The sequence below is a fragment of the Diabrotica undecimpunctata genome, chromosome 1, assembly GCF_040954645.1.
Source record: "Diabrotica undecimpunctata isolate CICGRU chromosome 1, icDiaUnde3, whole genome shotgun sequence".
In the NCBI taxonomy this organism is placed as follows: domain Eukaryota; kingdom Metazoa; phylum Arthropoda; class Insecta; order Coleoptera; family Chrysomelidae; genus Diabrotica; species Diabrotica undecimpunctata.
In genome coordinates this window covers 187055351-187075384 of record NC_092803.1, presented here as the reverse complement: position 1 = coordinate 187075384, position 20034 = coordinate 187055351, and the positions used below count along the sequence as shown (strand labels likewise).

At 32.2% G+C, this 20034-nt stretch overlaps 1 protein-coding gene across 3 annotated transcripts in view; it reads left to right on the top strand.

Moving 5' to 3' along the window:
- Nucleotides 1-20034, top strand: part of KaiR1D (Kainate-type ionotropic glutamate receptor subunit 1D) — a 362951-nt gene that overhangs the window by 91432 nt on the left and 251485 nt on the right. For all 3 annotated transcript variants that reach the window (XM_072520792.1, XM_072520790.1, XM_072520791.1), the window contains exon 3: nucleotides 1396-1551. In XM_072520792.1, coding sequence (XP_072376893.1) covers nucleotides 1396-1551 — 156 coding nt within the window. The remainder of the gene's footprint in view (nucleotides 1-1395; nucleotides 1552-20034) is intronic.

The following is a 20034-nucleotide window of genomic DNA, read 5'->3' as shown; positions in this document are numbered from 1 at the left end:
CAAAAGTTTTTATCCGTAATTATAAGTAAGAAAATTATATATACAGATAAGAACAATTGTATTATAATATAAGAATGTGAAAAATAGCCCTATTAGCTAATCTACATACACTGTGTTTCAACGAAAATTTGATTCCCCAGAAACTCAAAAAAAGAGTTTCTTCAAAATTTAAGAAAACACGGTAATTTATATTGGGAGGGGAACGAATTTTAATGCAAAATTCAATGACACTCTTTTTTTTTAACGTAAAAACTTTAAAGATAATTTCAGATTTAACTGATTTATAAACATATATACAATCGTTTTATTTAACGGTCTGTACGACTTCATGGCAAGTAGAAAAACTATTCTTAATTGACGAATATCATGTCTTTCCATTAATATTTTTCTGTTCTTTTTCGTCTATCTTTAGCAGAATTCCATCGATTTGATTACTTTTCGAAGAATCTTCGCCTTCTGTATATCCAATTTCTTTAAAATTTTCTTAAAATATTCGACAGTATAAGCACAATTTTGTCAGTGGTGTAAGTATTTAAAATAATTCTACGTAGCAAACTTTTATCTATGTTGTCTAAATCGTTTTTGGGCTTAATGCTATTTTTCGTTTTATTTGGCGATTTAAAAGAAGAACTTGAACCACATTTGCTTCTTAACAATTCAACAATTCTTTGAATATTTCTTTCTAAAACACTTATTGTAGCGATCACTCTTTCGTACAACTGATCTTTTAGTTCTAAAAGATCAGTTTAGTTTAGATCTAAGGGAACGTTTAGTACCCCAGATGTTTTTTCTTTCTCCATATATTTAAACACATTGGAAACAACTTCACGTGCTTGTCTATTTAAAATATATTTATACAATTTACTTTTAAACTTGAATACGCACCTGAATTTCGATGTTTACTGCTAAAATATATATAAAACAGTCTGATAACAATTCTCAAAATGGAGTAAGAATTTACCACACATCTTGTACGAGATGTTTGTCATCGGCCATAGTTCGTTTCGGCAGCTTTACATATAATATTAATTTGCATTATGAAATTATTGTTTTAGAATTGCAAATGATCTAGTTTTTATCGGAAGGTAAATAAGCTAAAACATAAATTAAAATATAGATATCTATTACAATTATATGAGTAAAATTAGGAAGTTAAGATTAATGTGAGACTACAAATTAAAGGTTTAATTTGTGATTGAACAATATATTGGAGCAATGTTTATTTTTAAAAGACTTTTATTGGTTTTTAACGTAATAATAACAGGAATCCTACTTTGTTTGTAACATATCTGAAATTCAAATAAGTATCTCCTGTTCTAGAGCAGAAACAAACTTGGCGACCTGCTTCCGGAGCTTGAACTGTAATTCATATTTGATTGTATATATTTGTTGCAGGTGGCCTTTTCCATCCGGCAGACGATAAGCAGGAAATTGCATTTCGATACGCAGTCGAGAAAATCAACAACGACCGTTCGATCCTGCCGAGATCAAAGCTCAGCGCTCAGATTGAAAAAATCCCGCCTCAGGATAGTTTCCATGCTTCGAAAAAAGGTTAGTTCCGGTTTTGTTTTTAAATAAGTAAATCGAGATCCTATGATATATTTTACTATAAACAATAGAAAAGTACATATTTTTGGACCTATGTCTTTTTATATTTTATTATTTTTATACAAATATTTTTTTTATTTCCTTAAATCACCTCGACAACTAGGCCATTAGTACACGAACAATAATATTAAATGTATAATAAATATTGAAAAAAAAAATTATAATTATATCACTTTAACTAATGTCTATTAGGTTAGATTATTATTTAGATTGTCTATTAGATCTCTGTAGGGTTGTTGAGCATTTCCTTAAGAGTAGGTTTTAATTCCAGTGCTTTATACAGGTTGGTGAATTGTTTGTAGTCGGTGAGGATGTGTTTTACAGTCAGGTAAACATTGCAATGGTGGTAAGTTAAAAGAGTTCCAGAGGACATCAAGAAACCATGGGTATGTTAGGTGTGGTTGATTCGGAGTCTTCTGTAATAATTGAAGCTTCTCTTCTAGTTAGTAAGTCCAGGAAGAGATTACCAATGAAGGGTTGGATTTCGTGAAGGGTTGTTTTGCTCCTTTGCCATAAGTTTTGCCAAGTCTTCGGTACTTTTTGAAAACGAGTTTGAGATCGTTAGCTTGTTGAATTTGGGTAACTCCAGTACTATGGTTGGTAGCTTATTGGGCCAAATGATTTGCTGTTTCATTATTGGTAATTCCGGTATGAGAAAACAGCCATATGAGAGAGACTGTTACATCATGAGCAGAAAGCTTTTGATGTATGTCACAAGTGTTTTGCACTAATAAGTGGTCAGTGAAAATTGTATTGACTGAATTGATAGTTGAAAGGGAATCTAAAAAAATGGCAATATGTCTGTTTCGATGGGAGATGCTTTTAAAAGTCAACAGAATACTATATAGTTCACCTATATAAACGCAGCAAGTTAAGGGTAACCGAGATGATCTTACAAGTTCATGTTTAGTAAATACTACACAGCTAACATCAGTAGTAGTTTTAGAAGCATTGGTATAGAGAATTAAATCATATGATTTATTTTGTATAATTTCTAAAAATGCTTTCTTTACGAATAAAGAATGAAAGAATGTTTAATGATTCATGTTTATTAGAGACGGTGAGTGAGGTGTCTATTGAAGAAAGATTTTTAGTCCAGGGAAAAAGTAAAGGTAGAGAACATGAACTAGTCAGATGGAAGTCAATATTTAAGTCAATAAGTAGTGAAGAAATTAATTGAGGTATTGTTGGATATTGTTATTGGAAGAAGGCGGCATTGTGGTAATTAGGGAATGAACGGGATTAAAAAGATTTGCCGATGTTAATGCTGTATACGAAAGTAGTAGATATTGTCGTCTTAAGGTGAGAGGAGGTTCATTGAATCCACGGTACATACTCTCGATAGGAATAGAGTAAAAAGCACCTAGACATAGACGGAGCACTCTATTGTGAACAAAGTTTAATGAATCTACGTCAGATCGAGAGGCAGGGGAATAGACAAAGTTACCGTAACCACGCTTACATCGGATGAGTGATCTGTAGTCTCTTAAAATAAAGTAGTTTAATCGGTACCCCATTAAGGATGACAAAAAATTTTAAGAACGTTTAGCCTTTTAAAACACTTGGTTTTAAGTTCATAGATTTTATTCTTTCAATTTAGCCTGAAGTCAAATATCAAACCGAGCATTTAATATTGATTAACAACAGACAGGGGAGAATTGTTGAATCATATTTGTGGTAAGAGAGTCGAGGTCCTTTTGAAAAAATTTATTAATTTGGTTTTGCTCTGAAAGAGTGATAATCCCAGTTCGTTAGATCTATCTTGAAGTAGATTTGTAGTGGGGACAGATTTACCATGGCAGTAAATGATTAGGTCATCAGCGTATTGAACATATTTGATGGGAGCAGGAAAGAACCTGCAAATTACGTTGATTGTAACAATGAATAAAGTTGAAATTAATACAGATCCTTGAGGGGCACCTTCATTTTGAGAAAAACATTGAGAGAGTTTATCATTGACAAGGACTTAAAAGGTTCTTCCAGTTATAAAGTTTTTTACAAAGAAGAGAATATTACCATCTAAATTATAGTAAGAGAGTTTGTTAATTATTGCTTTTCTGGAGATTGAATCAAATGCCCCTTTAATGTCAAATATAGTTGCTACGACATCTTGTTGATTGTTGATTGCCTAAGAAGTGTGTGTTTGAAGAAAAACAAGGCTATCAAGAGCAGAGAAAAAAAAGATTTAGGAGTTATAGAGGGTTGGTTAGGTTTTTTAATTGGAATGATCATAAAATTGTGCCAAATATCTGGGAATTTATATGTATTCCAGATAGGGTTATAAATTTCGAGAAGTTTGGAGAGGTCTATTGGAGAGATTTTTTCAAAATGTATAAGTGATATCATCGGGACATGATTTTCTGCGCGGAGCATATTTTCTACACAAAGACAAGGCATATTTTAGTTCATATAGGATAAACGGGGCGTTCATAAACGTGACATCGTGTGGAGTTGACGCGAAGGTGGTAATTATACAAATATTATAGTAATACATGCGACACAATAATGCAGTATTGTATATTTTATAAAGTACAAACAAACAGTTCTAGACAGCTAGATAGAATACAATAATGGAACTGTTCATATTAGGTACCTATATAAACAGTTTTTCTGCTTACAAAGTTTATAGCGGAATAAGATGGTAAAATCTGCACTCAGCTGGATTCTTATTTGAGATTAGGTACCCGAAAGTACATATTAAAAATCCCTTTGCCCAAATTTTTAGCTCTCTATGTGGCTCCAGGGGTCCCCTAATGCAAAACATGTGTTTGTTCTAATATAAAGTTTCCCGAGCGATCCTTTTCTTTAACAAATCTGAAAAAATTGGGAATATACATTTTAATGCCAAAACTGAATTTTTATAAAACAATTTAGGTTATTTTAGTAATTTTTAGCAAACTTATCATAATTACTTTTCGTACTTTTTTTTGTTATTTTGAATGGCGGGGTTAGATTTGTCATTTTTACTTCGAAACATCCACCAAAATTCGAAAAAAAAAACATTTTTTGGTGTTTTCCCCATGTTTTTAGCACATAAAGTTAACTGTATCTCAATAAATGACAATTTTTGATATATTTTTGGTTATTTCTAATAACGCGTATACAAACGAGAATGTTAACTTTATTGGTAGGGAAGAGTGTTGTAACTTTGGACAAATTTCATGTCGTTTGGCTCAAAATGTTTAAAAATTGTTTTATAGCGACCACTGAAGCATACAGAAGTAGAAACAACACAAATGAAAGGAATCTTATTTATTACATGAATTATAATATTACAAAAATGATTACTTTACATTTTATGTATCAAATTTAGCATTAAAGGACATCATATTTTGTTGGCGTTGTGATGTTCCAACCGAATCTGGTAAAGGCAGTTTTTTCTTATGTCACCTTCGGAGACACAAGAGACTCCTCATCTTATTAGGCAAAATTTGTTGTTTTCAATAACTGTTTTTAAATATTTGACCATGTATTCGTCATCTAAAATCTGAACTATCTTGGCAACATAGTGTGCAAGATTCTTTTTACTGGCCAATTTTACGAGAACAAAATCACCTTCTTTTAACTTAGAAGATCTCAGTATTTCTTCACTTTCCTGTTGCTTTAATGAATAATTTTCATTTTCGTTTGCCAGAAAAGTTTCTAAATCCTCGTCACTTGAATCCTTTGTTATATTTTTCATCTCTTCATCAGATTCATCCAAACTATCGCAGAGAAACTTCCTTTTGACTGACCTTGGTTTTTTTACCTTAATTTTGCAATAGTTCCCATTTCTCCGAGGTGTCTGTCAAAATTCTGGTTTTAACCACGCTTTTGTCCCTTTTGAGAAGTCTTTCGAGCTACGGCTTTGAGGAATGGGCGCACTACAAACGGGCTTTTGAAGTCAGTGTTATTTGCCTCGTTGTCATTAGACTGCAGTGGAAGTGCCGGTGTCAAGTTTAATGTTAATGGATTTGCGGATAGTTGAAGGCTTGATGAGCATGATGCCGTATTAGGATTCTCTTCTGATTCTGGATTTGGGCGATCTGTTACATAGGACGACAGATATTCGTGGTCGCCAAATATATTTTCATTAACAGGCCATATCACTATTTTTTCAATTCTTTGACAATGTTTGCAGGGGTAAATGTTTTGCAAATGTCTTGACTACGAGTTCAGCTACGTCATACAAGCTTATAGGACGTCCAGGAAGGGTCATCATCCACTAATTAGCTATGGTGTTGTAGTAGGTTTTGTATGGTCCAAAACAGTCCTTTCAAGAGGTTGAGTTCTGTGCGAGGTATGTGGTGGCAACGTTAATAGCACAATATTATTTTCCTTCGCCAAATCAATCACGGAAACTGCAATATGGTACTCGTGATTATCGAGTATTGGTAGCACTTTTTCTTGCTCTCTCGGCTTAACGTTGGCTATAAAATGCTGCAAGTAATGTAAAGTGGTGCAACATATAACATGTGGTCCTTGAAAAAACACGCGAGTGAATATCAACATGGGCGGCACATGGTTACTGATGGCATTAACCGCAGCAATCAAAGTTACATTGATCCCTCTTTCTCCGGATGTCATACTACCCAGTTGCTTTACATCTTTTAAGGCTATTATCTTAAGGTGGAGCATGGACTGAAGAATTCCCGGTTTCATCTAAATTATAGATATTGGCAGTGGAAAACTTATAGCGTGACATTACTGTTTTAAGATTGTTGAAAAAGCTTCGATGTTAAAACTGTTTGACCTCGTTAGGCTTGTAGCCTCGGGTTTCCTTAACGATAATGATAGATGCCGATTCATGAAGTGTCTTAGCCATTCTTTGCCTGCAGTTGCATTTGAAATCCAATTGTCTGGTGTTTTTATCTTGTTTTCACGTGCGTATTGAAATGCTAAGATTCTTGAATATATCATATTTTTGGCAGCTTGTCGAACGGAATATTATTTTCGAAGATGTCTTCGACAGCTTTCTGCAAAGCACCTATATTCACTTTGTCTCTTTTTATTCCACTTTTGCTTCGTGGAATTTTTTTCTGTAAAGAAGTTTGTGTCAGTTTACTTTTTATTTAAGTAAAAAAGCATTAAAGTTCAGTTTTGTAGAGTTTATTACCCCAGAGCACTGAGGTTAATAAATCACATAAGCGATAAAAATTGCCTAATGCCGCGGTACATATTAAAGCAAAGAGACCACTGAGCTTCCTCTGATTTGAAAATTATTTATTGCCTATGCATTAAAAACACACGTCAGTGCCGATTTCGTCTTACTTTAGTGTCTATTTTCAGTAAAATTACAGATAAATTAGAAAAAGTAAAATGTTTTTGTGTTGTTGTACCTTTGGCCATTGCCAGTTGTACCTCTGGCCAGCCAAAGGTACAACAAACGTAATGTCCCAAGGTACAACAATGTTTACCACTAAAAAACACATGAATTTTTAAGGTTATGTAAACTTTATGGATTGGTGAACACAAGTTTTAAATAGCAAACATATTATATTTCTTATCTGAGAAATTATAGGTGAAAGCAGCCACAACTTTGTAACACACCGACTCTTTATGTTCTCGCTAATTATTTACTTTTAACACGAAAAATTCACAAGTCTGACTAAATTCCAAGTCTTTATATTTATGAAGCGAAACTATTGTACCGACCCTCAAGTGGTCAATAGCAGAACGTTAAGCAAAAATTCTTTCCAACACGGAGAAAACAACAATTTTAACGACAGTGTTGTAATATCTGATGGTTCTTGAAGTATTGTACCGCTGTTGCCGATATAAAATATACTTTCTATCTATTCAATTTGAAAGCATTTCATTTAATATCACGTTAAATCTTTTATGATTATTTTTTCCATTTTAAACACCGTTAATCAAAACTATCATGTTCAGATGAGTATAATTTTTCTAAGAAAATTTAAAAATTATAAAAAATCAGCATTTATTTTTTAATTGGCTGTGCTAAACCATGCATTAACTGATAATCTAAAATTGGTACCTAATTGCTGTAAATCACTCTCAACTTCGGCAAAATTATTGTTGTGTGAAGTCAAAGTCCTTTCAGCTTCAACACTTTAACCTATTAGCAATCTATTCGGTCCAACGCTCTCAATGTCTTAGATATTAAACGAGTATAAGTAGCGATGATGAAAGAGTCAATGAATTTAAAACTTTCAACTGTTTACGAAATTATAAATGGGGCATGAAAATATGAACGAAAACAAGCTTGAACCGGCAAGAAATTTATTTTTAAAGTAACTTATTAACTTAACTTAAGATAGAAAGACAGAAGATAGATAGAAAGACGTCTATACAGTTGAGTATTCCTGTAAAAATTACAGTCTTATGAAGATTTTAAACTGCATGTTAAAAATAATTTTAGACCCATAGTTCTAGACTTACTAATCACTAAAGCTCGGATTTATAGGCAACAAAAATGAAAAAAAAGGCGCCTATATAGGCAAAAATTTTTTTTAAAAAAGGCAGGAATATTAACATTTAGGCAAAATACAGGCAATAAAGGAATATAACTTATTATTTATTGTACAAAGTGAATTACTGTAATATTAACTTAAGGCAAGTATATTTACACATCATAATCATAACATTAGTATAAATAAACTAGTAACTAAATAACTGTAAATTAATAATTAAACATTGTAACCATTTAAAATTTTATCATTAATAGAAACAACTAAATATTTTTCAATATTTTCGGTCTTAAAACTATGTCTTCGATCACTTAAAATTAATTTGTACATTGAAAACGAACGTTTGACATCGACATATGTAATTGGAGCATATTTCACAGCGGATAATAAATCTGGCATAATTTGAAATTCCTCGGAAAATGTCCCATTCAAAACTTTAGCAACATTAGATAAAAACGAAAAACCTTCATTCTTGTCGAAAACATATTTCATTTTTTTTTTAAATTAATTGACCGTTACTTCCAGGTGCCGATTTAATTTTCGTCTTTAAATTATCTATTAATTTTACTGACTCACATAAATTTATCTCTTGTTTTTCTAATAAGGTAATTGTGGTAACTATTAATTTATAATTGTCATTGATATAAGCGAGTTCCTGTTTCAATTTGGGATTTTTTAATACTTTTTTTGCTTCTCGAATGGCTTCGGAATATCATCATCAAATTCTGACATAACTAATTCTATTTCATTGCAGTGTTCAAAGTAAAAAAAAACTGCTCGAGCAAGGTTCCACACCTTGTAATTACTAGTTTAGATGGCAAAGGGGACACCGGAAGTCTTTCTTTATATATTTGCACCCTAAACGGAGCCTTTACAAAAACTTTTTTCATACAATTTATAAAATTATTTACCAACGGAAACAGATTTCTTATTTCTTCAGCAATTCTATTTACCCCGTGGCTACACAAGTGCAATAAATTAAATTAGGATAAAAAATCTTTAAATTAACAGCAGCTTTTAACATTAATATATGCCGCAGCATCTGAAAGCATTAAAATTATTTTATTCACTGGTATAGCGTTGGGTAAAAATAGGTTTGTTAAACTATCTTGTATAAATCGACTTATTGTTCAATTGTTTGTTTTTTTCCAATTCTTTAACGGCAACTAAATAAGGTTTTCTCGCAAAGTTTTCGTTCAAAATTCCAATCATTAAATTAGCTATATACCTGCCGCATACATCTGTCGTTTCATCCACGATAATATACAAAAAATTGCCCTCTAACTCCCGTTTATTTTTGGAAATACATTCCACATAACATTTTTCCACAGTATGTTTTCTCAATGTACTCTCGTCCGGTAAGGATTTATTAAGATATTTTTCAAAAAGCATTTAAAACTAGGGTTATTAACTTTATATAGAGGAATGTTGGATGCAATCATCATCTGGCATAAATCAAATTTAAATGCGTCTTACTCCTTTTTTTTGAACTGTTTAAACTATCCCGCAGAGATATTTGGGCTAACTTAGAGGAATTAAATTTTTCCAAATTACGTTAATGAAGTGAGGTTCCACAATGCTGGTCAATAAAGTACTTTTTTTACTTGAAATCTGAGAATTAAAAAAAAAATTAGAATTCTAAAACCGCTTTAGAATTTAGTTATGTTGTGGGACGAGAAAAAATAAAATTACCGATTTGGCCGCATGGTGTACAAAATGCTCCATCTCCTTCTAGAGAAAGTTCCGAATAAGGTGCGATTCATAGCCTCAATTTAGATGTCATCTTTCACACAAATGTCTAAAACGTTTTAAAACGTGTTCTTTGCTTTTCGTATACCAACAAAACTAAACTAGGATATAGCAATTTGTGACTAAACTCTGATACAGTAACCGACTGTACAACTGATAATAAACTAATAAAGCTTAGGGATTTCCAAATGGTTAACCCTCAAGTCTCGATCAGGTACACTTCCTAGAAATCTGTTATATAAACAAACCATTGATATTTTTATTATTGACCCAAAATTTTATTATAGGAATGGTTTAGTAATAGAATAATATCATGGGTAGTACCATGAATTTTTAAAAAAGATATGTTAGTGTACGTTGTAGTACGACTCGAAGATATTTGAGTGTGTCATTATATTCAAGTGTTGTCCCTCCTAGGATACGTTAGTTTTACATTAGCCAAATGGATGTTGAGATTGAATGCACACACTTGAGTGTTAGTGAGTTTTATTTGTAATCGTTAACATCATGTTTAAAGCCTCATCCATTATCGACTTACCTGTGCGTAGGTAGTGGCTGGTCGTTCGTGTGGATGTAAAAAGAGATAAGCCAAAATCAAATTCTTCCTCTATGTACTCTACTATGTGCAGGATTTATAAAAATTGTTATTGGTTGTTGCTCTGAAAATGCTCATATAATCATATAAGCATGTCCGAAAGCTTATAAATATGCAACATTTTCAGGCAATTGCTCTTGTAGTTTGAGTTTTGTGTCTTACCGGAATTGTAGAGACTTCTCAAATTCCATGTGCCTATTCTCATACCGGATTTCATTCTTATTTTTTTTGTCACAGGGGTTTTGCTGGATAATAGTCTGAAAAGCCTGTATGTATGTTTGTCTTCTTCTGCCGGATCTTGGTGTTTGAAGACCATGATTAGTGTTTGTATAAAACTTAAGAGGTCGCTGGTTAAATGATATTAGATTAATAATAATGAAGAAAAAAATGCAATATTTTTGTTTGTAAATAAATTAGCGAAAAATAGCAAATACAACTGTAAATAAATTAAGAAATTAACTGGTCTTACTCATTATTGTTGTCTGTACAAAGAATATAGACTTACCTTTTGAAATATTGATGTATTCGTAACAGGCTGAAGATTTGGTAGCGGTACATCACAATGCCCGGGACGCCGAGGCTACTAATAGGAGACCGTCAAACTAGATGTGTTTGGTTTGCTGTCTTGGGATGAAGAGTTTTGAGACTTAAGACGGTCAGAAAAGAAACCTTCTAACCATTGCGTGTGGTCTGTATACCAAGAGGGTACACCAATAAATCACTCTATTGTGTTGCGATTTTGAGTGGGGATAATTTCAGTTATTTGTCCTGGTAATACGAAACCGTACACTTGTTTCTATATTTGTGACCCAAAATACAAAAGAGAAGCCAAATTCTCCGCACTTAAAACATAATAGATGAGATAGCCAGTTTAACAATTTTACGAAATAACAGGAAGCAATATATTTTAACAGGGTCGTTAGAATACAGCATTAAATTAGATCACATTACAGTACCGTAACAGAAAAATAATAAATCTAAAAATATGAAAGAAATAGTATATACTTTCCCAAACAATTAGTATACCTTTTCTTATCATATATCAGTGCCTTATTATTGAACTAGGTATAAAATGAGGTGGTTTTCCGTTATCTTTCTCATTGCAGTACGACAACCATTTAAATTGCTCCAGTCATGTATTTGTTAGTACAGTTTTAAGCCGAAACAAAATCATTTCCTCCGCATCTTGAGCTGGTACTGACGATCGCTGCTGCTCATAAGAGAGAGATAGAAAAAAGCTAACTACATTTCAAAAGGATAGAGGGATGGAGATATTTTATCTCATTAGGGAGTTGAAAATAAAGGATGGCTAGCGTGGCTAGCATCTCTTTTGCTCTACTACTATGTGCAAATTTATACTTCTCAAGGATGTCGTCGACACAAACATTTATTATATGATTTAATTTGTTTCAACGTTTATAGGATTTAAAAAACGACTTAATGTATTCTCATTTTTACGATCCAGGGTTTTTAAAATTGGAAAATAATACCTTAAAATTGCAGAATTAAAATATATTTATTGCAAAATACAAAGATTTCGAAGAGGAACATTTTTACTTATTTACAAAGGCAAAAAAGTTTATACAGTATATGAAAAACGAAAAGAACTTATTTTTTACGAAAATTTAAAATAACCATAATGTTGTAGTTATTTTAATAAAAAAGTTATTGATTATTGAACAAAAATGCACAAAAGAGTATAAAATTTTCTGAATCTAGTTATATCTTGTTACGGAACATCACTAGGTTTCATATATCCATAAAATGACAATTTTCATGACTTCCTATTACTCCAAGGCTCTTTACCGCCTCTAAACAAAGAAAATATAACGTTCCCCATTTTCCGACAAAGAACTTTCAATTACTTTACGTCCACCAAAGTAAACATAGCAAAGGATGGATGAAAATGTACCATTTCCAGGGGGATATAAAATCTTTTCACAGGCGGGATATTTTCTATTGGAAATGGCTTTGATCTTTAAACCATCAAAGTGTGTTCTAAATATAGGAAATTGTACGTTTTAGAGGAATTTAGACCAATAAAAAGATAATTCAAAGCGTTAAATTCAACACGACATGACATGATATAGATAAAGGAAATTAAGAAATTATTAGCGTACTCGTATTTCTATAGTAAGTGAATAGTCGAGCTCACTGTATAAAAGAAATTTTAAACTGTCTTGTATTTAAAACAACTGTTAACTGTTCTTCAAATTATCTACCCTCTAAAAATTCCAAAAATTAAATACGTTTGCTCTTCTTGCTTTTGTTTTAGTGCAATTTCGATAATTTCTGTTTCTCCTTTTTTTAGGGTAGAAATAATACTATCTGAGGAATGGACAAAAGTAATACTATGCCCTATTCATAAAAAAGAAAATATTGCTGAATGTCAGATTTATCGAGGCATAGCGCTTCTCAACATAGCATATAAAATATTAGCTATGCATATTAAGAATAAATTAACAACGAAGATTGATAAAAGCATAAACGAATATCAGTGTGGTTGCAGAAAAGGCAGATGTACTATGGATTAGATCTATACACTACGAAAAATATAGGCTGAAAGTTACTAATACAATACGACGACACGATGGTTCTTTTCATTGATCTTAAACAGGCTTTCAATCGAGTCAAAAGAAAGGAACTGTACAGCAATGCACAATATGGATATTTGTTTAAATCTTATTAGAATGATAAAATTACCTCTTCCTAAAGTAGCAAATAAAGTCAAGATAAACAATAGTACAACAGAAAACTTTGAGGTCAAAGAAATATTGCGCCAGGATGATCAAGCCTTACAAACACTTTTTGGTTTCTTAATATCGCTTCGATAGTGCGGCTTTCCCTGTACCAAAACGTTTAATCCACTTTTAGTTTTGGTTAAAATAATAGTTTAATAATTGAAAACTTAAAGTGCCAAGCGGCATTGCCTTTGAACACCCTATAGGCTTCCTCTTTCTAATTAGAAATTTCAAAATCTTTTCCATACGAATTGCTTTGTCAAATTGATTGAATACCTCATTGTATTGGTCTGTCCTGATAATAACTTCTATTTTTTTCAACACTTGTTCGATTCTGCCAAAAACGCGATCACTAGGAAGAAATTTGACTTGTGACTGGGTATATAAGTTCAACAGAATGTAAATTTTGTGGGGCACCCAAAAAAAATCTAACACATGTGGCAACTATAATGCAATTTTTATTTTGACCACCCCATCCATCGGAGACCAATCTCAACGATTTAATGCCTTTTAAAAATGGTTTCATGTCGATGAAATAAAGCATAACTTACCTTACTATAAGATATACTTTTAGATCCTTTATGAAACCTATTTTCGGTCCATATATGCATGAAAGTTTTTTCTTTGGTTTGTTTATTTTTTGGCGATCCTTGTACAAAGCAAAGGTTTTAAATATACAATTGTCGGCTATAGTAAGCGTTTTGATCTGGGACCTTTGGAAGTACTTGATTTTTTTGATAGTCGAAGCTTATTGTAATTATGTAACGATAAATTTTTTGCCTACCACATGGGGTATTATTATAAGGGGTAGAAGATTGGGAATAGAAATTACTGGGGGTGAAGAGAGGGCAAGCAAAATAATCGTTACTTGTGCCAACGGCACTCAGGGTTTGTTAGGAGAGCTGAGGTCGTGGATAAGTAAACGACAGGAAGTCGGATCGGGGCAACTACAAAAATATGAAACAAAAGGTCATGAATCTCTTGGGACAAACAAAACAAAAAGAAATAGGAAACACCTCTAGTAATTTTAAAAAGGGCGCCACTTTGAGGTGCCTAATTATAAACATTACAACAGCTAGTTGTAACTATCGAAATAATTATTAGAAATGCAAAACATATCTTTTTCAAATGAAACTCAAAAAAGGGTTAGTTAAAAAAATAAACCAAATGTTAAGCAACAAAATTTAACATTTATTGTTGTGTCACCACAAACAGTTACAAAATAGACAATGCAAAAATACTAAATGAATAGTTACAATTCAAAAAATACAGAAAAAACTTACATGTCATTCCCTTTACAACCTCCAGGAGTTGGAGATACTACAAAAACTTACAAATGTTACAGCACAGAGATTAACCTTTTTTTTAAACAAAAAAAAACAAATAAATATCGAAAACAATAAAGCTAGCTGTCATTTGTTAACATTAAATTTAAAAAAAGTGAACAAATAAATTGACAGCTAAAGTCAAACCCTAAAATTTTACAATTTATTAATTATTACAAATTCTTTTAAATTTTAATGAAAGCAATAATTAAACAAAATGTCTGTCTTTACTTTAAATTGGACACAAAAAAAAGTTACCTGAATTTCACAAAAACACTTTAAGTTCCCGAGGTTGGAAACTGGAGTTGAACTCTGGACATGAACACACGAACAAGAGGACTGCATCTCACACTGCGAATTGGATCGACCATTTGAGGCCGAATCCGGCACTGAGCACAAAACTTAAAAAACAGGAACAGGTAGAATTAGACTGCATTAACTAATTAACTGCTACTAAAATTGTTTTCCATAACGTAAGACGAAGATTTCCCTGAAAAGGGAAAAAGCAAAAAACAGAAAACTACAAATTCGGCGTGAATTTGGACATAACGCTGGAGACCACCACTCTTCACCGCGGCTCAAACGAAAGTGACGAAATTATCTTTAAAAATTGATCGCATAAGTTGGAATAAACAAACGATGGTTGAAACGCAAATAATTTATTAGAAAACGCAATATCAAGCAGTTCGAATAAAACATTAAAAGAAATACCGAGGAAGTACACATTTGTTAAATAATAAACAACTCTAAAATGGTTTATTATCGACTTGGCGACGTGAAAAGAACGAAATATTATTTGGGTTTTAAATTGAAAGATACGAACTAAGAAACATTTAAAAAATTCTTCGTTATTATAATGCATATATAAGGGGATTTTAATTTAGTATATATACGAGGGGATTCTCAAATGCTACAATTAAATAATCTTTAGTCTCTCGTAGTAGTAAATAAAAAGTCTTTGCTCTTAGTTTATAAACGCGTTTGTTGATAAATCTTTTTATGCGCATTATTCGTTTCAACTTTAATTTGCTCATTAAATAACAAACAAGTTATACAACATACATCCGTTCGTGGTGTTCCAAACTTCAAGTTGAAACATTTGTTAAACATATTTCGCTGTTAAACATTTGTTAAATGCTAGAACCGGAAGAAAAGGAAATAGCAAAGTGGTCGGTCCATTTGGAGAAGAAAAAATAAATAAAAACGGTGAGAGATTAATAAGTTTCTGCGATCATATGAATTTAAAGATAATGAATGGATATTATCAGCACAAGGATATTCATAAATTCACTTGGATTCAGCCAACGAGGAATTTGAAATCAATAATCGATTACTGTATATGCAAAGAAAACTCCACAATAAAGGTTAATAACGTTAGAGTCCATCGAGGAGCAGAATGTGGATCTGATCACCATTTGCTTAAAGCGTCACTACTATTTACATTTAAAGGAAGCCAACGACAAAATAAAAACGAATGTTCAATGATACTGCAAGACATTTCAACAAAGAGATATAATCTACAAGGTTTTGAAAATGAGTCTACCCAGTTTCTGTATCGAATGAGGTTGAATCTGAAATTGCACGATGTTTTTTTACTCCTCACCAATTAATACGTACAACGAAATTATGAAAGCTCTTGACGAAGCTGCAATGGAAGCTATTGGAGAAGTGGATAGCATAAAAAATAGAAATGAATGGTGGAATAAAGAAATAGAAGATCTTGTGGGGAAGAAGAAGAATATGTATAACAAATGGCTAGCAACAAAGCACCCTTACTATCGACAACAGTACAACAGCTTAAACAAAGAAGTAAAAAAAGAGGTAAATAAAGCCAAAAATGAGACGTGGAATAAAGTCTGCGATAACGTAGAAAATTTTATGGGTACAGCAAGAAGTAAAGAAGCCTGGAAAACAATTAGAGGTAGTAGAACAGACAGAAAAGAATGCAGTAGGTTAACTCTAATAGCCCCAGAATTATGGGCCGAATATTATGAACAAATGCTGACAGAAGATCGAACAGAATTCCAAGATATTGGCTACCAAAAATATGATATTTCCTACCGCGAAGAAACTGAAATAACACCAGAAGAAATTAAAAAACACGCCAATGCTATGAAAAATGAAAAGGCTCCAGGACCAGGGGGAATACCCATTGAACTGATTAAATATGGCCCTGACAAACTATTTCAGCTATTGGCTTATACTTTTAATTTATTCTTGAGAGGAGAAGAGCTACCTCCAGAATGGAAAACTGCATATATCAGCAATCTATACAAAAATAAAGGCGACAGAAAAGATTGTAAGAACTACCGAGGGCTTAGTGTAACTAACTCAATCTGTAGAGTCTACGGGAAGATAATTAAAAGCCGAATTGAAGATTGCTGGGAAGACGCTGAAGATCAGAGTGGCTTTCGTACTGGTCGTTCTTGTATAGACAATGTGTTCTGCCTAAAACAAACAATAGAAAAGCGTTTGGAACATAATATGGAGACACACATGGTATTTATTGACCTTCAAAAAGCGTATGACAGTGTCCCATTAGCCAAGCTATGGCAGGTGCTAGAAGACAAGAATATTCCACCGATTTAAATTAATGCTGTAAGGGAGTTGTACGATGATATGACGAGTGTAATAAAAATTGGACAAAAAGTGACAAAAAAGATAAAAGTGACCAAAGGACTTCGCCAAGGCTGCTGCATTGCACCTACACTCTTTAAAATTTATTTGGAGGGGGTTTTGGATATTTGGAAAAGAAAATGTGAACCTATGGGTGTTAAAATTGGAGACCATACACTGTACAGCTTGCATTTTGCTGATGACCAAGTAATACTTGCAGAAGATCAAGATGATATCCACTACATGTTACGAAAAATAGATGAAGAATATACTAAGTGGGGCTTATCAATTAATCCATTAAAAACAGAGTACGTAGTAGTGGGAGGTGAAGGAAAGCACTTAGAACTAGGAAGCAAACAAATTCAAAATACTGATAGCTATAAATATCTCGGTGTAAACATTACAAACAATGGTCGGAATACAAAAGAAATAGCTACTAGAATTGGTCAAGGAAATTCAGCAATACGTCAACTGAATAGTATACTTTGGAATATGCACATCACCCGAAACACAAAAATTAGGATATACAAAAGTATCATAGAAAGCATTGCTACATATGGTTCAGAGCTTTGGGTAATAAATAAAAATGACGCATCCAAAATAAAAGCAATGGAAATGAATTATTGGAGAAGATGTTGCTAACTCACTAGAAGAGATAGAGTAAGGAATACTGAAATCAGAGAGCGTATGGGCATAGACATTGACGTCCTGGAAACTATAGAATGCAAAAGGCTGAAATGGTATGGCCATGTAGAAAGGATGAATGATCAACGATGGCCAAAGCGAATGTTACAGTGGATCCCCACCAACCGCAGGAAAAAGGGAAGACCAAGAAGATCGTGGAGACAAGAAGTAAAAGGTGCAATGGAAGATAGGGGTCTACAAGTAGATGACTGGAACGATCGCAAGCGTTGGAAGCTAGGTTGCGAGAAACGGCGGCAGCTGTAATAAACTTGTTATATATATATTTAGAAAATAATAATCTTTAACTCTAAGATTGTCTGGTACCTCTTTATTATACATACTTTTCATTTTTCTTATACTCAACTCAGATGAAAGATATCGCCTAATAGTTGTTGGGCTTATTGTGTAGTGAGCTACACATTTGAATTTTTTAATAAAATTCATAATCTATTTTTGTCTACTTTTAAACTTAAAGCTGATTCGGTCCCCCCTTTTTTTCCGACGGAGATTGACCCGTCATAAGATAATTTTTCATTGTGCCTTAAAATCTATTTTTCTTGATATGCAAAATATTTAAAAATGTTGCTTGACAACGGAAAGAAAAATACCATTTTTCGCTCTAACGAAACATTTAATTGTGGATGTTTTAGGAGCACGACAGTTATTTTTTGAGAGTCTTCTTTTACAAGGTGTAACTTTACAAAATCTAGTAAGAAATGCATCCTGGATTTATTTATTTCGTGAGGCATAAAAAATCTTGTGAAAATCAGCAATATCTGCCATTTTAAAGCTAGAACATCGATAAGATTTCGTATTATGGTTGCATTTAGGAAAATCTGGATGTCTCACCGGTGCAAATCCTCTAAAAAATATAGCGGTAACTATTTTTTGTTGTTTATAGTTACATATTAACTAAAAAAGTGTCAAATCTAATAAAGCAAAGATAATTATGATCAACAATTATAATATTCTTATATTCTTATGTCCACACCTTATCGGTTGAACACACTTTTTTGTGCCCCGAAACAAATAATAATAAAAAGCCTACAAAAATATTGTTTCCACTTTCATCGAATTTATTTATTTCCTACTTACTGTATTAGATAAACTCGCCAAAATAGATAACCTACCACAAATAGATAGAAAATGGCACCGCAGGTATTTAGCAATACTCATTTTCCATTTTCGTTTTTGGTGAATTCTCTTACGAGCTCTTGTTGGTATAACTGAAATAGTTTCAGTCTCCATTTTAAATTTAATACTACAGAAGATAATACACACAAAATTATTTACGTCTTAAGCGATAAATAAATACGTACTAAAAATCGGTAAGATAGTTTCGAAACAAATTCAGATTTCTGCTTTAATCTGAACCTTCTATAAATGCAAGGTATAACAGACGTTGATAAAGATGTTAATAGAGACATGGGGAATCTAAAATTTGCATTCCACGACATGTCTATCAACTAAGCGGAAATCCTTAACGAATTTGTTTCTTGTACTCATACAGAATAGATCCGAATAAAATGAAAAAGACAGCAAAGATTTGATTTCACGTACAAAGCGTCTATGTATCTGTTGATACGTATTTCGACTTAATAAGTCTCATCAGAACAGTTATTCATAGCCGTTCTTAACGTGAAAAATAATCTTTTCTGTCTTTTAGGAAGCAACAATAAAATGGCTTCGTAAGATAGTTTCGAAACAAATTCAGATTTCTGCTTTAATCTGAACCTTCTATAAATGCAAGGTATAACAGACGTTGATAAAGATGTTAATAGACATTTAGATGTCCTAAAAGACAGAAAAGACAGAAAGGATAATTCTTGTTCTGTGAATACAAATTACAAAATAGTCTGGTTGGCTATGCCAAGATGCCAAGGCAACTAAAAAAAAATTATTATTTTTAAACACATTATTTAGTTTATTTTATAATAATTACATTTACCATCAAATGATATTTATTTATATTTTATTATTAATATTTGGCAGGTTTGTCGTAAGTAAAAAACTTTGTTAATACGTTAACAGGTGGCGTTAGGAGCAAACATTATAATTTATTGAAGTTGTTTAAAATATAAAAAAAAATAGATGTTAAAATGACTTTATTTTATTTTAAATATATTATTTAAATTTTAAAAATACTGAAAACGTAGTATGAAGCTTCGCGCTTAATATAAGTTTTATTGTCAATGATATTTATTTATATATTCATCATTTTATATAAATATAATTTTATATAAATACAATGTTGGATTTTTGCAATTATCGGTTCGACTATTTATTAGAGTGCGATAAAAAGAGTT